The sequence below is a fragment of the Panthera tigris genome, chromosome B1, assembly GCF_018350195.1.
Source record: "Panthera tigris isolate Pti1 chromosome B1, P.tigris_Pti1_mat1.1, whole genome shotgun sequence".
NCBI lineage: Eukaryota > Metazoa > Chordata > Mammalia > Carnivora > Felidae > Panthera > Panthera tigris.
This window is the reverse complement of record NC_056663.1, coordinates 34,960,183-34,980,650: the sequence shown is the minus strand read 5'-3', so window position 1 is coordinate 34,980,650 and position 20,468 is coordinate 34,960,183. Positions and strand designations below refer to the sequence as shown.

At 48.6% G+C, this 20,468-nt stretch overlaps 1 protein-coding gene across 4 annotated transcripts in view; it reads right to left on the bottom strand.

Moving 5' to 3' along the window:
• Positions 1 to 20,468, bottom strand: part of PEBP4 (phosphatidylethanolamine binding protein 4) — a 215,482-nt gene that overhangs the window by 175,522 nt on the left and 19,492 nt on the right. For all 4 annotated transcript variants that reach the window (XM_042983252.1, XM_042983250.1, XM_042983251.1 and 1 more), the window contains one exon: positions 20,267 to 20,393. In XM_042983252.1, coding sequence (XP_042839186.1) covers positions 20,267 to 20,393 — 127 coding nt within the window. The remainder of the gene's footprint in view (positions 1 to 20,266; positions 20,394 to 20,468) is intronic.

The following is a 20,468-nucleotide window of genomic DNA, read 5'->3' as shown; positions in this document are numbered from 1 at the left end:
CTGAGGACAGTTGTGGGAGCCCCGGCCCTGGAGTGGCAGGGAGAGCAGGGAGCCTGTTTCTCTGTCTGAGCAGCCTGAAGTGCTTACAGGAGGCAGCTGGGCCTTCCAAATCATTCATTCTGAAAAGCCAGAGTCTGGGCAAGGAAGTGGTGAAAATATGTTTGTTAGCTTTCCACTCTGGAAGGCTCTTTGTACGCATCCTGCGGGTCGGGGCCTGATGCTGAGCTCCTGGCACCTGCAACTCACCCCGTTACTATGGTGTCTGCTAAGCAGCCCCTCTGGGAAAAGCAGCTCTGGTCCTGGTTCCTTTTTCCCTTCAGGGACGGGGATGGAGGGAGGAGGGGTGTCAGGCATCCCATCTACCTAGTGTTATTAGAGAGGGATTAAAATAGTGCATAAAAATGGCAGGATTCACGTGGCTACTGGTCTTAATTTTTCAAAGAGCTTTCATGGGTTTTATGTTTCTCAAACCACTTAACAACCCTGGGACAGCAGGCATGGCACATGAGGGAGTTAGGAACGTGAAGAGTTTAGTCTTCCCACCTATGGTTCCCAGGCGAGTGGCAACAGGAGGAGACCTGGCTTCCAGTTTGGGCTCTGTCGCCACCTGCCTGTGTGACCTTGGGCAAGATCCTTAACTTCTAACTTCTCTTTGCTTCGGCTTTCTCATCTGCAAACTGAGGGTCATGATCCCCACTAAGACAAGGATGAGGGATCTGAAACCTGTAACAGGCTCTCCCAATGTGAGAGCCAATAGAAACTACTGATCTGGAGGTCACTTGTCCCACAGCTCCACTGTCCAGGACACAACTGAGCATCAGAAAGGGTAGGAGGGAAGATGATAACTGGCATTTAGTGAGCATGAGCACCTACTGTGGTAAAAGCTCTCTGCACTGAGACTGGCTGCTTTGAGTACATTTTCCCCTTTGATCCTCTCAATGCAGATATTATTATCCACTTTCATGATGAAGGAGGTGAGGCTGAGAGGCTGAGAAACTAGCTAGTTAGATACAGAACTGGAATCTGAACACGAATCTTTCGAGACCTCCACGGCTCTTGGCGATGAGTCTTCTATGCTGCTTCCTCACGTTGGAAAACGATACCCAAAGGCATCTTGTACATCACAGGGCTCATAGGTTAAAGCACAGGCACTTGATCCATATCCTCATTTTGAGTGTATTTACTCTTAGTTTAGAAATAATTCTGACATACTTGCTTTTCAGCTTTCCTATATTGCCACAGATTAGAAGGGACATACAGATACTAATTGTCTTTAATAGTAGCAAAAAAAAAAAAAAAGGGCAGATGACAGGAGGAAAATACATTTTAAAAATAATTTTAGCAGTGTTGGGTGGTTTTGTGTAGAGCAAATAACCCTACACATTTCTTTGATCCTTCAGATATCACTTGTGAGTGACCTAAAACAAAAACAAAAACAAAAAAAATCTGCTGTCCTTCTGAAAAGAAAATAAGACGTGTATTTCCAAGGCAGACCTAGCTCCAGAAAAGGAATCTCCACACTGAGTGGGGCAGCCGGACTTCTGGCAGCTCAGACTCCTGTTCCCCAAGATCCATTCACCCCTTTCTGAGCCCCTGTCCCGGGCACTGTTGCATCTTCCCAGCCAGGGCAGAGCCCAGACACAGACGGTGGCTTTCAGCCTCCGCACTTCTGTGAAATGAGAGATGTATCACATGTTCACTGAAGACTCCAAGACAGCCAAAGACAAGCAGATGAAGAGAATAGCATGAAACCAGGTGCAAACTGCCATGTGCTCAGCATCTGCATGGTCAGCAAATCCGGATCTGACACTTGCCATGCGCCAGCACAGTTCTAGGGCCAGGGCTTTCAGCTGTCTAGTCGACCAACTCTCTTTGCCCTCCTGGAGCTACCCATGCACTTGCAGGGAGTACATTGTGTCCATCTGCAGCTTGTGAGCCCTAGAAAGGGATGTGTCCCCTTGTGGTCCAGCCTGCCTTCATGTAGCTGAAGTCCTCTGCAATACCACCTACCCGCTCCCCACATTGTCCAATACAACTGGGGCACAGTGAAAGGTATGTCTATGGTCTTTGTCCTCAACTCCTGGCACACAGCTCCCAGGACTCTTGGAGCCTCCAGAGAGATAAGTCTTTTGTATGCAAATGAGGTGACTGGCGGTTGGGAGCCCCGAGATAGTTTCCAGATGGGCGCTGGTCCCAGAGAGACCAAGGTATGATTAGAGAGTTGGAACTTTCAGCCCCACCCCCAGACCATTGGGGAGAAGAGGGAGGCTAGAGATCGAGTTAATCGCCAGTGGCCAAAGATTTCATCAATCATGCCTTTATAAATGAAACCTCCATGAAAACCCCTAAACGATGAATCTAGAGAGCCTCCCTGTTGGTGACCATGTTGAGGTGCTGACAGGGTGGTGCTCCCAGAAAGGGCATGGAAGCTTCGCACAACGCCCCTCAACTTGCCCTATGCATTTCTTCCATTTGGCTGTTCCTTAAGTTGTATCTTTTATAATAAACTGGTAATTGTAAGTAAACTGTTTTCCTGTGTTCTGTGAGCTGTCCTAGCAAATTATGGAACCTGAAAGTGGGGGTGTAGTGGGGACTCCCAATTATTTAGGCAAGTCGGAGAGAAGCGTGGGTACTCTGGGCACCCAATAGTTGTGACTTGCGTCTGAAGTGGGGGATGGTCTTTGGGACTGAGCCCTTAACTGGTGGAGTCTGATACTAAGTCTAGGTAGTTAGTGTGAGAATTCAATTGAAATGCAGGGCTACAGGGGCGGACCGAGAGCTGACAAACTGGTTGTTGGTGTGGGAAAAACCCACACATTTGGTGTCAGGAGTACTGTGAGGAGAAAACAGCACAGAGTGACTGAGGCAGCCACCGGAGTTTGAATTCCCTATCCTAGATGATTGATAACCAGGGGTTGCCTCCCCTTCAGAGCTAGGCCCCATCTGCCCACCGGGGCCTGGCCTCAGCTGCATGGGAGCACACTGATGAGGCCTGCTAGAACAGACTCACCAGCTCCTGCCGCCACAGAGAAGACATGCCCGTGCATAGCAAGGGCACTATCTGTGACAAACGTTCGCAATGATGACATAGAGTCATTTCACAGAGGTTAAATTACGTTCACTAGACGATTTAGGAAGGCAGGGTCATGTGTAACCAGTTTTAGAAACACTGCCATACAAAACATGATTAAAATAAGAAGTCTGAGTATGTAAAGGAGCAAGGTGTGATGGTCTGGAAGATGAGCTTCCTCTCATGGGTGCTATTATTGTTTGCCATTTGTATGTTTTATATTATTGTTTGCCCTACATCCTTCCTTAATAGGCCATCACAAGTTCCCTGGGCCCCCTGTAACCTCGTGGCAGGAGGCAGAGTGTCCCGTATGCACTTAAGACCCTGGTGAGGATGACAAGCCCCATGCTGCTTTGTTTAGGCTCTGATGCCTTATTAGCTTCTCCCCAGGCTACATACAGCCTCTTCCCAAGCAGCTTGGGTGCTCTGGGCACCCTCCTCTGCCTGCAGCTCTGTTGCTAGCCCCAGGCCCTGCTGAGCTCCAGTCTCTGTCCAGATCCTGCCTCTGTAAAAAGGGGACAAAGAACTGTGCTGACTTCCCTAGGGTAAGGAACAGCTTCTGCCTGGGAAGCGTTAGGGTTCTAACGTTCCCAAAGGTTCAAAGCGCATTGTGGCTGTTTATGGGTCTGCTCCATAAATGAGAAAGAGACTTGGCTAAAGGCAGACCCCAGGACCCTGCTGGAAGGAAGCTGTACATGACACAAAGTTTCTTCCAGCAGAAGACAGCATCCAAACTCAGGGACCCCAGATTCCACTGGTGAGTACTGGGTTTGCACGAGCTGCGGTGGAGTAGAGGTGGGCACTGAACCCTGAACTTTTCTCGTTACATTGCACAGACCTTATAAACAGGGGTTTCGCAGCCTGATGTGCCTGAAGAAGACACCAGGGTAGCAAGTCAGACAAACCCAGAATGGCAGTGATATTTCAAGCACAAACACCTGGGACTTGGACTCCATCTCACTCTGATGGTCCCCAATGCTCTCACAGCTTAAGCAGGAAGAATCACCCCAGGAGCTCTGAACTGTTACAAATAGGATTCATTTACCTGCTGTCTGAGAGGCAGCCATGATTCTGTAATTAAACACACAAATTTGGGAACCAGACAGCTGGGCTTCAAATCCGGGCTTCATCACTCGCCAACTGTGTGACTTTAGGTAAGTTGCTTAACCTACCTGTGCCTCAGTTTACCTATGTGTAAAGCAGAGATAATAATGATTGTGAAGAGTAAATGAGTTAATATTTCTAAAGTGCTTAGAATAGTGTCTGGCACATGTCAGTGAATGCTAAATAAAACAAAATGATCCGGCAAAGAAAGGAGATTGAAAAGATTTTCAATAAATGTCACTTAGGCTCACATACATGGATTCTCCCTTATGGCTGACTCCTGGCCTCAAAGGCAGGGACTCCTGAATGGGGCTGTAGGGGAGGGAGTGCACGAAGGGTTAAACCCCCAAGTGAACAGAAAAACAAGTTCCATCTGGTCCCTGGGACAAAGCGACAGCCTGCAAAGCCCCCAGCCCGGGCTCCTGCTCAAAGGACACATTGCTTTTTAAAATTCCAACTTGTGGCTGCCTCGATCTATAAATCAACCAGTTCTCCACACCCTAGAGCTCGGAACAGGATTCACAAATGGCAGCGAGACATTCATTCCGAGAATAGGCATATGAAGTGACTTTGCACTCAGGGTACCCAGCCTCTCAGCTTCCCGGAAGGCCCCAGGGCTAGTGCTTCATCCTTGTCTCCCCTTCCATGCAGGAACTGCTCTCCAGGTGGCAAAAGGAAGGAAGGAAAGATAGCAAGTGGCCAAGGCTCAAGCTGGGATTGGGATTTTCTTTAGACACTCCACTTGAGGAAAATGTCCCTGGGACTCAGTTGCATCCCCATGCTTCTCATCCACACAAAAAGAAGAATAAAGCCACTTGCCCTACCTCCCCACACCACTGCTGGGACCCCATCTTCAGAGACCGGGCTGGGAGTGGGACAAGGCTGACTCATGAGAACCACCAAATATTCCTGCTTGGGGAACCCTATGCAGGGAAGCAGGAGCTCTTTGGTGGCTCCTGGCCGCTGTGCGTGCAGGGTAGCTTGTGCCCCAGCATCCCTTGCAGGACACCTGGAAGCGGACAGGGAGCCAGAATGAAACCCAGAGCCCTCCTTGGGGACCCTCATTTGAGGCAGGGCCCCTCCATTTTTAACCATCTCCCTGGACACATGCCCACACCCAGTAACGCCGAATCCCGCCCTAGCACTAACCCTGCAGAGCACAGAAGTAATTCACAAAAAGTTGGGCAATTCAAAGTTACAGTTTCCACAGCAACCGGCACTCAGACCATTTGGGTAGCTGAAGCTTTTCCTCTTAGCATTCACTCTTTTTCTCCCCAAATAGCATTTTTTTTCTTATTATTAAAGTAATACATGTTCATTGGAGAACATATGGAAATTACAGACAAGTGTAAAGGAGAAAATAAAAATCACCCTTAATCTCACCACTCGAGGTGATCCAATGTCAACATTTTGATGTATTCTCCATTCGTCTAGTTTTTTTTTTTTTTCATGCATAAAAGGATACAATTTTTGAAAATTGGGACTCTAGTGAAATTACTGTTTTATCATTTGGTTTCTTCCACTTAAAAATATATTGTGAGACTTCCCAATAGCCTTACACATTCTTTGAGAATATGATTTTTAATGGCTTCATGGTACTCTTTCATATAGATAAAACATATTCTATCTAACCAATCTATTGTTGAACATTTAGGTGGTTCTCCTTTTTTTCTTTTGCTATTTTAAATAATACTACAGTGAACAGCCTTTTACATAAATTTGTGTGTATGTCTCTGATTAAGTAACCAGATTAGAATAAATTCATAGAACTAAGATTACTGTTCAAACACAATGAACATGCTAATGATTTTAATACGCATTATCAAATCACCCTCTGGAAAGGTTGAAGCAATGTGTACTTCTACCTGTAATGTAGACTCTTCTTTTAAAAAAGAAAACAAAAACAAAAACAAAAATACCCTCAAACTGAAAATTTGGTTGGGTTTAAATGAAATCTGTACAACTTATAAAAATTACATTTCCTTCAATTGAAGCATCCTCTCCTATATTTTTAATGAATTTTCTTATTTCTATAACCACCTACTAACATCCTTTGCCCTCTATTTCTATGGGGTATTCATCTTTTCCTCTGATTTATAAGAGCTCCTTATGCATAAAGATAATAATCCTTTGCCATATTTGTGGCACATATGTTCTCTCAGTTTGTCATTGGATTTTTATTTTGTTTACGGCATTTTTAAAGTGTAGAAGTTTCAAATATTGTTGTAACTCACATCTCTCCTTCTTTTCCTTTATGATTTTGTCATTTGATTTTTATGCTTTGGCAGACCTTCTCCACTCTGCGATCATTTAAATATTTACCTATCTGTTGCTTTCCAGTTATTTTATGACTGTGTGGTTTGGGTTTTACATGGACTGCCCTAAACCCAGTGAGTTTCACGTAGAGGTGGGGTTCTGAATTTGCTTGTTTAATGGTCCTAAGGCTGGAGTTGGGTGATAGATGGTTGCCAGGGAGATACAGGAATTGACTTGTCTGCCGCTCCTGCCTTTCAGGAGCTCTCAGCCTGGCAGGCACCTTTCCACAGGGCCCCAGGGTTTTTGCTAGTGAATGGAAGAAATGAACAAGAAGAGGGAAATAGCTGTTCCGCGATTACACACTGAAAAAGGTGCACCTCACGTGGCTCTGTTTCCCATCTGAGATGGGGGAGGTGGAGGATGGGGAGCGCCAGATGTAGGAAGAGCTGGTGAGCAGCTCCAGTCTCAGCACGTAAAAAATCAAGAGATTGGATTTCAAATCTGAAATTAACCATCACTCTATTTGCAAGATGAGGAGCTAGAGGCAGTTTTGCTGGCATTGCATATCATCGAATACCAAGTTCTCATGAAGAGGGACTGAGGGAAGAAGGAGCCTGGAACTTCAGCTCCCCAGAGATATGGACTGTATCTTCTGTCCAGCACCCCACGGGCCTAAGAGTTGGTAAGTACCAGGCAGGATGGTGTCATCCTAAGCAAGAGGGTGGTTGCCACCAGCCAGCATCCAGGAAGATGCCACTGCAGACTGCCCCCTTGGTCCAGCCTCAGGTGATTACCGCCTTCTGGCATCCCTATTTCAGTCCAGCCTCCGAAACTTTACTGAGGGTCTCTGCTCAGTTTCTGAAGTCAACTCTGCATGTGCTAACAAGGCAAGGGGTTTGTTCATTCATTCCACAGGTTTATTGAGTGTCCACTATTTGCATAGTCCTGTGTTCAGCCTTGTAGATCTATTCCTTTTAAACCAGGCATAAAATATTTCCCTTCCATCTCCCCCTCTCCATTTTCTCTCCTTAGACCCCTTTAAAAAAAAAAAAAACCTGCAACCCTCTATCTTGAATCTCATGTCCTCCAGCTATCACCCTGCCTCAGCTGTCATGTTCCAGGCTGCACTAGTTACCTGGGCATTGGAGAAGATTATAACCACTAACATTTACTGAATGCTCCCTGTGTCGGCACTGAAGGCTGTAAATACATGATCTCTCATAACCTTTATCCAAGAACTTTCATTCAACAAATATTAAGTGCCTACCATGTGACAGACTCTTCTAGTGCACAGGACAGACTGGTGAATAAACCAAAGATTCCTGTCCTCATGAAGCTTATATCCTAGCTGCGGGGTGGGGATGGGAATAGACAAAACAAAGAAACACAATAAATGAAGAAATTATATGTAGGTTGGAAGGTGATAAATATGATAGAAAGAAGTGGGGAGAGATTAGGTGGCCCAAGAGTACCAAGGCTGGGACATGGGAAGGCCTCCTTGAGAAGAGGGCCTTGAGGCAGAGATGTGAAGGAGGTGAGGATGTGTGCCATAGAGATATGAGGGGAAATGCCCTAAGACATGCCTGTTATGGTCAAGAAACAAAAAGGAGGCTGCGTGAATAAGGCAAAAAATGGTAGGAACTGAGGTCAGAGAGGTGGAAATGGGCCATTGTGAGCACTGTGGCTCCTACTCAGGTGAGCTGGGGATAAATGGAGGATTTTAAGCAGAAGAGAAAACTGATGTGACCTGAAGGTTAATTTAATTATTTTATTTTATTTTACTTTACTATTCTATTCTATTCTATTCTATTCTATTCTATTCTATTCTATTTTATTTTATTTTATTTTATTTTATTTTATTTTATTTTATTTTTTGTGACCTGCAGATTTAACGGCTCATCCTGGCTGCTACATTGAGAATATGCTGGGGGTTTGGGGCAGGCATGGTGGCCAAGAGACCAGTTAGGTGGCTGTTGTGATAACTCAGTAGAGAGTGTGTGGCCCTGGCTAGGGTGTTAACAGTGGAGAAGAGAAGTGTTCAGCTTCCAGAGATACTCTAAAAGCAAAGCCAACAGGGGTTCCTGGTGGGTTGGATATATATTGGGAGAGCAAGAGCAGTTATCACTCCAAGATGTTCAGGCAACACCGCTGGAAGTCTGGAGTTGCTCTTTGCTGAGATGACAAAGGCAGCAGGTGGAGCAGGTTTGGGGGAGGGTAGACAGTGGACACTTGGGGTTGGATATATTGCGTTTGAGGAGCCTGTGAGATACCTCAGTGGCCATGTGAGTAGAACGTCATAGGGATGGCATTTAAAGTCATGACCTTGGATGAGACCACAAGGGAGAAAGTGTAGAAAAAGATGAGAAGTCCAAACACTGAGGCCTGGGATATCCTACACCAAAAGGTTGGGGAGAGGAGGAGCAACCAGCAAAGGAGACTGACAAGTGAAGAACCATGAAGGGTGAAGGCAAATCCAGAGAGTGTGGGTCCTGGCAGGGGCTTGGGGAGGGGATGTATCTAAGAGGAAGAAGTGACCACTGGCTCAAATGCTCCTGGGGAGACAAGAAGGATTAGGATTGGGAATTGGCCCCTGGGTCTTACCCAGAAATGGATATTATACCCATTTTAAGGTGAGGAAAGGGAATCTTAGGGAGAAGATCCAAAGTCACAGAGTTAGGAGCACCAGAGCTACAACATAAGACAAGGTCTATGCAAAGCCCAGCCTGCCTGCTTCTCATACTAACCCCTCAGACTCTGAGTGCTCTCTAAACCAAAGGAATGGCTCTGACACCCATGGATTCTCACTCCCAATGGACTATTCATACCCATGAAGTTGAACAGTCCCTGCAGGTCAGGGAAAACTGGGGATGAGCAGAGGATCACAAGCACAACTGTAAGTATCTTTTTAATGCCGAGTGGGATGTGAGGGGATTCTCAGAGTAAGCGTTGTCTGCCTGGCCCTGCTTTCCTTCCAACTGTCTGTTTCATCCACTTAATTAGGGCCTGGCCCCTGAGGACATTTCAAGTTAGTGGCCCCTGGTTTAATGAATTCCAGTCCAGAGATACATGTATTTGAATTGAAGGACATTTCCACAACCAACCGGCAAAGGGAGAGACGGGGCGAGGGGTGCAGAGGCGTGCACAGCCAACCCAAATCCAGGACCCTCCACGTCTCCATTACCGGATAGGTCTCGATTGTCTGACCGCCCGGGGCAATGCCTTCCTGGCCAGTGTGCGGGCTCTCCTTGCCTGGGGCAGGATGATAGTCACCGACCTCCCTCTGGTGTCAGCTCTTGCAACTGCAGCCCCAGGAGACAGCAGGAGGCTATGTATGCCTTTTCATACATGCAGGGCCTGGAGAGCCACGCCTAGGAGCCCTCCTTCTCCCGTCTGAGCCTCGTCTGCCTCTGCCCGGGGCAGGTCTGGTGCTCTAGACCACAGGTATGAGCCCTCTGCATTCCCAATTGCGATGGAAATAAGTAAGACGTGGAAATCAGGATGTCTGATGGCTCACCCTGGTTCTCCCTTAGGTTAGCAGTACAGACCTGTAGACCTACAAGAAACCAAGGGTCTCTGACTTGTGCACACCCCTGCACGCCCCCACTCCCCAAACCCCATCTCTCCCTTTGCTAAGTCATTTGATATTTCAAGGCCCATTTGGAAAGGGAGGTGATGGAACAACAGGAGCTCTACTCCTCTACCTACTCCTTCCCCGCTTGCCTTAGGGGCTGGCTTCTGCCCTGGACCTGGAGCTGCGTGGCTGCAGTGGCAGTTGGGAAATAGCTCGGGCCATTTGGGGCATACTACAGGTTGCCTCCTACTCTCAAGGGGATGAGCTCTGGAGCCCATACAGACCTGGGTTCAAATCCTGACTCTGTCACTCATGAGCTCTGGATTCTTTCTGTGCCTCAGTTTCCTGACCTGTAAAATGAAGGTAATCCTACCTACTGTGCTAGGTGGCTGTAGGGCTTTAGTGCCACAATGCTCGTGGGGCACTTAGCACAGAGCCTGACCATGTGGAAAACAGTCAGTAAATGTGGCTATGTAGTAAATGCTTGGGGACGACAGGGATGCAGGGGGCCCAGGAAAGAAGAGCACAGTACAAGAGCCAGGGATTTGAGTCTGAGCTTTATCACTACACTTAACACATCTGTGCACTAGGGCACGCTAATGTCCACAAGGCTGTAAGGGAGACTCAAATGGGGTTTGAGGCAATAAGTAGATGGCTACTGGGCTCTGAGGCTGAACATCTGCCTTCTCCGGCTAACCCTGGGCCAAGGATCCCCAGTGTGGGCAGAGACACCTGCCTGGCCCATCTCTTGGGACTGATCGGAGATAAGAGCTGTCATGACAAGGAAAAGTGCTTTGAAAACTGGAATGCTTATACTCTCGTTACCAAGAGACACCACCCCCCACCCCGTCCCCTGCCAGCACGCTGCACTTAGCTCCATATCATAGCACAGATCTCACTGCGCAAAAACTGCCTCCTTCTTGCCATCTTCGAGCATACAAAGGTTTCTGCCATCAGGGAGTTTACATTCTAGTTAGAGAGACACACAAGAAATCGAATAGCAGGAATACCCAAGATGACAGCAGGGGCAGGAGTGAGTGGATCCTGCCCGCTGCAAAGTCTCAGTAGAAACATCAGGTTGAGGGGAGCACAATTCCCAAAAGGGAAGCTAAGCCACAGGAAAACTGGCCACTGGCTTGGGCAAAGATGGACAAACCCTTGCATGGTGAAGAAGGTGCTGGCACTGGAGTCAGGAGGCCCAAGTGGTAGCCTAGGCTCTGTGTTAATCCAAAAAGGCTTCATGCTGTAGGATTCCAACTCTGACATTCTGGAAAAGGCAAAAGGTATGTAGACAGCAAAAAGATCAGTAGTTGCCAGGGGTTGGGAGATGAGTACGCAGAGCACAGAGGATTTTTAGAACAGTGAAACTACTCTGTATGATACTATAATGATGGACACATGTCATTATACATCTGTCCAAACCTATACAATGTACGACAGCAAGAGGGAACTCTAAAGTAAACTCTGGACTCTGGGGGCGTAGGTTCATCAGCTGTAACAAATGTACCACTCCAGTGGGGGCTGTGCAGGGGCATACAGGAAATCTCTGTAATTTCCACTCAATTTTTCTGTGAACCTAAAACTGACCAGCATTGAGGGTGCACTGGTAAGAGAGTGAGATACCTCAAAGTCCACACCTATAACCTCCTCTTTAGGCCACCATCTTTTCTCTCCAGTGACAGCAGGCAACAAGTCATTGTACATTCAAAATTTGAGTATCTGTCCCTCCAAATGGCTCCAACCAGGGGCAGGCAGCTATTTTCAAATCCAAGAAGCCTCTGCTTACACTGCCACCAGTCAGCTCTGAACAGATCCCACACACGCATGAAGAGCCCCACACAGACACTTGCTGAATGACCTTTTTTTTAAAAAACCAGGATGCAAACCCAGTGAACTCTCCTTTCAGATCCCACATGCCCCGCACCCCCCACCCCGAGGAGTGGCCCACACAGTTGTTTTTTTGTTTTTGTTTTTCAAAGAAACATTATTTGATCTGAAAAACATCTGGAACCTGTTTCCCCACACTTGACTGGAAGCTTTCAGCCGACATCAGATGTCCCACCGCTGAGCAAACACCCTGTTTGCCTGTGCTTGGAGGAGCCCCACCGTGGACTGGGGATAGGCGGTTCGATTAAAAAGCTCGGGAGGGTCAGGCGCAGGTCTGACCATGGGTTCTGCAACCCCCAGAGCAGTGAAAAGTGGGGGAGGGGGGGGCCGGGACTGGGGGTAAAGAGGACTGAAAATAAAGGTCAAGGCCAAGAAGTTTCCCAATGAAGCCACCCAGGCGCAAAACATCGCCACGCGAGCGCTTCCGAGTTCATTCTTACAAAGACAACCATTCACATTCTTACTTTCAGGAGGCGCTCCTCGTGGGCAGGGCTGGGATGTGTTTTCGCTTGTGTGCCTGGCTCCTGTAACAGCGTCCCGCACAGGGGCCCAGAGGAGGCCCCCACGAGGACCCGCCCCAGCGAGCGGATGCGTGAGTGGCACCCCAAGCCCGGCGTGCACTTCGGAGGCCGTGTCGGGCATTTTCGCCACGAGCATCTTTGCCACAAACATCTTTGCCGCATAAACAGTCGGCCGTAAGGCAATTTTGCCGTAAAAGATGATGAAAAGTAGCTGGCCGACGGTTTAGTTTGTTTGACAGTTTGGTTTCATTTCTCCATTTTATACTATATAACCTTAGCCCTCACCACGACCTGTATGTACAGTGACGCAGAGTTTTCAACCCACATATCTCATAGAACTTTGGAATGTGGATCAGTGCACATGTGACCAGATGCCAAGAACTAACAGCCGTGTAGAATGCTGTCACAGCGCCGTGCAAAGCTCAGTTATAGATGCGCATCCTGGTATTTGGAAACTGATGCCTCTCTCAAATGCAGGAAGACATTTTAGTGAAAAAAGTGTGATGCTGAAAAAGGAGACGAATCAACAAGAAAAAAAATGTATAACACGACGAATGAAAGACTTTGAAGACAAGTACCTAGGTACAATCCACAAAATCAGTTATTTGTGTGGAGTTGCCATGAAGCTACACTATGCCTTTTGAATGTATTCAAATATTTTATATTTCAGAATAGTCTTTAATTTTGTTGTTTTTCATGTTTCATTATGTCATTTTTCATGAATGTCCCTTTCATTTTTCATGATTTTAGTTTTGCAGCAAAATTGCCTTAGCCAATTAGTCGTGCAGCAAAAATGTTTGCAGCAAGGATGCTTATGCACGAAACTACCTAGAACTCCATCTGTTTTCAAGTAACAGGATGGAGTCCAGAGGCAACACTATGTAGCTGAAAGTCAGTGGACTGGAAGGGATCTAAGGCTGGCTCTTCCCCTTCCTAACTTTGGCAAGTGTGACCTTGGGAGGTCCCCTCATCTGCAGTTATGGGAATAATCCCTACTCTCCCCAACTCCCAACATGGTTAGGAGGATCGTGTGAAATCCTACCTGAGAAGTTCCTCTGCAACTTCAAAATCTGACTGCAAGGGTTGGAAATGGTGACAAGCATTGCCCCTCTTTCACTGGGTCCTGTCATGACCAGTGGCATTGCCACAGCAGATGGCCAAGAGGCCTGGGTGATTTTAGCAGACTTGGTCCAGGGACAAAGGATAAACTGACACATGAGCAGGTTCTCCTTCATGCACGCCTCCTCTACTGGGCACCGGGTGCCCTCCTCACCTACCTTCCCAGGTCTTGCTCTGCCTATCAGCCCCGCTCCCTGCTCTGAGCCTCAAACCCACACAGGCCTCCTTCCACTCCTTGTACTCTTCAGACTACAAATCTGTCTCTTACAATGACAGCTGACACCATTTGCTAAGCTTATGTCACATGTTAGGCATTGGGTTAGGGTTGCAGGTCATGAATTCTCCCCTAAATCATCACTCAGTGAATTGCTGAACCCCCCCCCCCCTTGTTCTGGGTTTACTGTCTGCTCCCAGGCCCCTGTTCTGGAACTCTTCTGTCCATCCTCAAGAGCAGTGCCAGGGAATTTGCCAAATCCCAGTGGCTCTCCCCAGCCTGGCCCTGCGGCTGCTTCTCTCCGAGTCTGAGCCTGGCAGCCACCCCTTTCCATTCCTGCCTCTCTGACCCTTCACCTTCCCGACCTCTGTCTGAAATGCCCACAAAGTGCAACTTTCTCGCATTCACACCCGAAGCCCTTCTGCCCTCCAGATAGCATCTCACCTCTGTATGAGGGGCTCTGCTACCTGTGCTCCAGCTCACAGGTCCAGCAGCTGGGGAGACCCCTCACCCCTCCTGGGGCACAGTGAGCACACCTCTCTCTCCTCCTCTTCCTGCTCACCCACGTGCCGGGGCCTGGGGCCTTGGAAGCTTCTGCTGTGCTTCCCACCCTTGACCTCTGAGGAACTTGGATACCTCGTTCCCTTTATTTGACCTCCACCATCCCTGTGATTCTCCTTCTCAGATATGAACTTCTCCAATGGGCCCATTATCTCTAATTTCTGCTGTTTGGGGCATTGCCTTTCCACTGGCTCCTTCCTGTCAGCACTTAAATAGCTCAGGTGCCCCTTGTCTCCCTGAAAACTTCTGGTGTGTGTGGCCCACACTACCACGTCCTCTCCTCATTCAGTCCTCCCTCCCTGTCAGAGCTCCCCAAAGATTCTACCACCTCAAAGATTCCATGCCCTGCCCCCTGACACTGAGGACCCAAATCTAGGCCTCCAGCCTTGCCTTCACTTCCCAGCGAGCTCAGCGGGCAGCTGCCTCTGGGTGCATGCAGGGTCCTCAGATTCAGCATCTGCAGAGTTGCTGGCCTTTGTCTCTATAGATCTAGTTCTTCTCTTGTGTCCCTTGGTAGAAGCCAAAATAATGGGACAGTGCCCTACCACACCTGGTAATTATTAACCACACTTCCCCTCACTCCCCAGAGCGTCTTGTTTTGGAGGATGAGTTATATGCTAAGCCTCACCCTTGCTCACCTGCCTGGTCATCACAGATACCCAAGGGTCACACTAACCCTCCCTCCGCCACGACCCCCACTCCTCCTCAGTCACCAAGCTCTATGGATTCCATTCTTTCTATCTCTCAAATCCATGCCACAGTTCATGCCCTCACATCGAGGGCTTCAGCAGGGTGCTCTCCCTGCCTTCAACCTCCTCTTTCTTCCATTCTTCCACCTGTGCTGCCAGACTGACCATCCTGAATTGCTAATCTGGTCACATTCCCCAGTCCTTCCCCAACCTGGCTTCAAGATAAAATCCAGACTCCACACCAGGGCAAGCAGTGTCTGTGGCCCCTTACATAGTAGCCCTGTCCTCTCCTGAGCCTCCTCCCTCACCCGGCCATCTGGGCCCCCCCACCCCCCTGCCCTGCCTATTCACTGTCTGCAGTTCAGCTCTGGGTACCTCTTCCTGGAGGCCTCCCCAGACTGACTCAGCTTGGCTGCCCCACCTGGTCCTCATGGTAACCGCAGCTCATCCACTGCAACACTGATACCACGCAACTCTGTCTGTCTCCCGACCTAGGCTGGGAGCTCCATGGTGGAGCCTTTTGTTTTTTGACTTTGAGGCACTACCATGGTGTCTGTGTGTTCCATAGATATTTGTTAAGTGCATCACTTCGTATTCCTAACGCTGAATTATGCCTGGCCACCCCCGGCATGTATGCGTGCTCCTCCTCTGCCCCTTCTTTCCCTGAAGGAGAGAATCTGCTCCATCCCTCATGGGCTGCTCTACCCAGCATTCCTCTGAGTGTCAGGAGCCCCACGTCCCTCCTCCACTAATCATTTTGTGACCAGCAGGCCCTATTTTTCTGCTCTGTGTGTAAAGAGAAGGATGGGAAGTGGACTAGTTAGCTCTGAGGTCTCTTGCAGCAAGGAGAGTCTGTGACTCTACCACAAGTGTCCAGACTTGTGTGTATACCTTGGGCCTGTGAGGACAAGGAGGTGGCCCCCCAGGAGGCAGTAACACAGACCCTACAGGCCCAGGGTGGGGTAGGGCTATGCCTGTCCCGTCTGTTTGGAGGATACTCAGAGTTGCCTGCTTTCTGGGATGGAGAGAGGAGCCAAGCCTGCCTGGAAACCGGAGGGACCCCAGGACTCCTTGTTCCTTCTCTCTAATGCAATGCACATTCCCCACTTAAAGGTAATTTCTTCACTTCAAAAGGATTCCAGCTGGTTAAATTCAAGGTGAAGAATAGGCCTCAGTCAAGAAGCTTCTCAGGGGCCTTTCGGTTTACATCATCTTGAGAAGGGATGCATTTTAAGACGCTTGCCTCTTAATGTTTGTCAAAGCACCAGGGGAGAAAGCTTCCTCTTATTTCAACACCTCTCTTAACTCTTGGGGTTGTTGGCACAGGGACCATCCATATTTCCCTGCACTGCTTTGCCTTTTGGAAAACCCACTGGATTTCTCTCCTGGCTTTCCTCTCCCCAACCCTGAGCCCACCCCTACCCTGGGTAGAGGAGAGACTAGTACTGGCTTCAGCAGCTTTTCTTCAGGCTGCCCCAGACACCCAACAGCTAAAAGGCAAACCATGGGACTCACACATCTTATAGTTCACCACACTCCAGGAGGTATCCTTCCAGCAGCCATTCATTCATTCATTCATTCACTCACCCCCTCACCTAGTCAGTCAACATGGGGCCTGCAATGCTGGTAGGGGCTGTGGGTGGCCTTGCTTTCCTAGAGCTTACAAACTTGTCAAGGCTATGGGAGATATGAACAAGCAATCACAATACAAGACAGAAGGAAGTAAACTCTAGGTCTGATGGGTAGGGGGCATTTAAAAAGCTCAGAGAGGGGGCACCTGGGTGGCTCAGTCGGTTGAGCGTCTGACTTCGGCTCAGGTCACGATCTCGTGGTTCTTGGGTTCGAGCCCCACCCTGGGCTCTGTGCTGACAGCTCGGAGCCTGGAGCCTGCTTCAGATTCTGTGTCTCCCTCCGCCCTCTCTCTCTGTGCTCTTCCCTCCCCTGCTCATGCTCTGTCTCTCTGTCTCTCTTTCTCTCAAAAATAAATAAACATTAAATTTTTTTTAAGATAGTTCAGAGATAGAAGACACCAGCCAGGGATGAGGATAGGGCCAAGAGAGAGATAGGGAAGTCTTCTTAGAAGCAGCAGCATTTTGGTACGGGCAGGGTGTCCCAGTAGGCAGGGTACAAATATGGAAAGTGGCCTGAACAAAGATGTACAGGCAGGAAGACCTCTGGTAGGCACAGAGGCACTGTCCCAGGCCCACAACGCCTCTCCTGACGGTTTGCTTGGTGATGGTGGGGGGCTCCCAAGACATGTCCACTAGCAGCTGCTGCTTTGGTGGCATTGCTTTAATCACTTTGAAGCAAGGCACTATCCCCACATAGCCAGTCACAACCTGCTTGTCCTTTCTCAGTAGGCCCTGGGCCCAGAGGAAATGCCTTCAATCCCATGCTTTGTCACTAAGGACTCGGGCTCCCCTGCCCACACTCTTGAGAGACCCTATTCCCAGAGAGCAGCCCTTCCTCTCCAACTGTTCCAGTTTCTCTCTCTCTAAAGGTGTTTGTTCCCTCGACACCTTAAGGGAAGCTCTAGCCATCATATCATTTCTCATTACCCCTAGCCTATCTCCACCTGTTCACCACCACCCTCCTTAGCAAACACTGCTTTCTGTCCCAAGAAAGCTTCCATTCAGCAAGCCCTCCCACCCCGCCCCCGTCCCCTGACTGTGCCAGTGCCCTGGTGTCTCTGCTGAGAGCCGTTACCAGTGGTCTCCTCTGGGGGAACCATCCTCATTTGCCCTCAGCTTTTGTAGATTTAGTGGGGTTACCCAAGGTCACTGGTTCAAGGATAGGCATGTGATCTAAGCAGGACAAATCCTGGGATTTTTAATGGTTGAAAAGTGTCAATCTATTTTCACTGGGATTGATAAACTAGTAAAAACAAATCTGAAGCTAATGGGGTTGTCTTTGCCACCACAAGGAGAGTCTATTTACACATAAAACCAGCATAGAAAAAAGTAGAGAAAGGGAAAAATAGATTTCTGGTGACATTGTTTGGGCACCTGGATCCAGCCATGCCTGAAGCTATTCCTGGAGTTTTCATTTTGTGAACCAATAGTTTCTTCCCTCTTTTGGCACAAGCTGGTTAGAGTTGGCTTTTGTCACTCATCACTGACAGTCTCAACTAAAGAGATACTTCACTTGCAGACTTGATGAAAACTTTAAATGAAATGACACACAAATAGTACCCAGCATAAAGTGGGTACCACTCGATTAATGGTGTTTTTTGATAACCCTGAATCACCTCGTCAAATGTCAGTTAAATTTACAAAAAAAAAAAAAAAAAAAAAAAAACAAACCCAAAACCCTCTAGTTCTATAGTAGTAGAATATTACGTTTCTTTCCTTTGTTTCTACCACTTTGACCAATTTTTTCTTTGTGAAATCTCTACTCTCCTTGGCTTTCTTAACCACAGTCCTTGCCCTTCATAAGTCTCCAGGTTTTCTGTCCTGCCCCACCTCTGGACTGAGACAGGGTGGGAAATTTCATGATCTGGAGGGAGTGATGTTTTCTCTTCATTATATGCCCACACCCCAGGACAATCGGTGTCAACTAAAAGGAATCAAATGCAGATTTCCCAAACTTGCTTCAAACCAAGTACGCCAGGTACTCAGAAAAGTCTGCACTGCCATCTAGTGGACATATGCTATAACATCAGGCGGAATGGAGTCCTTTACTGAGAATCTCTCCTAGGACAGTCACTGGACTGAGAATGTGGTTGATCTCATTACTTTTCAGTGGCAAAGCCAAGGACAAGTGAATTAATGGTGAAGGTCAAGCATCTAGTCCCCACCGGGCAGCATTATACTCTTCCTTACAGGACTGGGTTCCTTCCCCGCAGCCCTCCACCTCCTGTTCCAAGTGTTAGAATCACAGTGGCCTATATCTCCTCTGCTTCTCCCACATGTCCACTGGTGTGCCCCAGGCCAGAGGTCTCCAAGGGAGGAGGGCTGACATGTGCATGTGTGTGTGTTCACGTGCATGCATGTTCATGTGCGTGAGGCTTGGGAGGGTTGAGGGAGAGAGACTCAGAGGCCTTCTCGTCACTTGCTTGCTTAGCCTCCCAGAAGAAAGGATGTTTTGTCAAGGTTGCAAACACAATAGCCTGTCAAAGCTTCATGTTTTCAATCTCATCAATTGTGAGACGCATCACAATCTACTGGTTCCCTGATAGTGAAAACTGTTTAAGAAAGAGAAGCATCTACCCTCCACATCTGAGTAAACTTGCAAATTCCCTCGCCCCAGAACTTGTTATTTTGTTGTTTATGTAGTCACTGCCACCAGGCCTGGACTGACAGAGGGGAAGAGCCGGCGGTGTCCTCTCCCTGCCGCGGTGCACAAAGGGGACCAGAAGGCTGTGCATATGGTGTGCATGTGGTCACATCCTGACCATGGCCCTTCAGCCTCCACCCATTTGTGACCTGGATCCTGGACACATCACAGTCCTTTTATGTAGGTTGATATTGGCATCTCCTACTAAAACACAGCAGACAAAGCAAGGTTGCCATCCTCTCCTGACACTGTGGGGGCTCAGTGTGACCCAGGAGTCAACGAAGAGAGAGTGACTGGAACACTGGAGCAGCTCCCCCAGGACATGCTCTGGCCAGTGGGAGCGGCAGCCACAGTCCACTTTCTACTTCCATGGCCCTGCCCCAGGCTCACTACACCCCCAAACCAAGGGAAGCTTCCAGAACAAGATAGTACTAACCATTTCCTAGAGGAAAGAATAGTTATTTCCAATTCCTAAAAGAGCTTCAATCTTCTATTTCAGACAAGTTTGAGCAAACGTTCCGGTCTGTTTCATACTGCGACGATGGAGTCAAGGCGCACTGTTCTGCTTGTTTAGCTGCATGAGAAGCCCTGCCCATTACTAGTTAGCTCCTCCCCATTCGCCAGCCACCTTGAACCTTGAAAAGGACTCCCTACACCCCCTCTCTCTTCCTTTTCTCTGCTGACTTCAAAGCACACATCAGCCGGTCTCCACATAAACTGACGAGCCAGGCTCTGGGGCCCAGGGGCTGCAGGAGCAAGGAAAGATCCTGGCAGAGCTGCCCCACAGTCCCACTAAGGCTTCCGGTCTGCAGCCCTCCAACCGACCCCACCCTCCTCCAAGGCCATGGGGCTGCTCTGAGGCAGGCGCATCCTATGGCATCAGCCACCTGGTACCACCAGACCCAACTCAGAGGGCCTTGCTTCAAGTCACACAAATGAGCAAGCTCAGAGGGAAACCAAGACCCACGGCCCTCCCGCTCCAGGCTTTTGCTCACTCACCTCCAAGGCCCCAGGGAACTTGACAATGGGCTCATCCCAGTGGGTGATCTTCTGTCTGTAATTGTTGCAGTCGGGGACAAACATGCAGCCAATGTTCCCCAGTTCTGGGTAGAAAACTTCAAGGCCCCTGTGGAGAGAAGGAGATAGTCAGGGGGAGTCTGGCAGGTTCAAAGCCTTCAGTCTAGCCCCATTGGAAATGTAG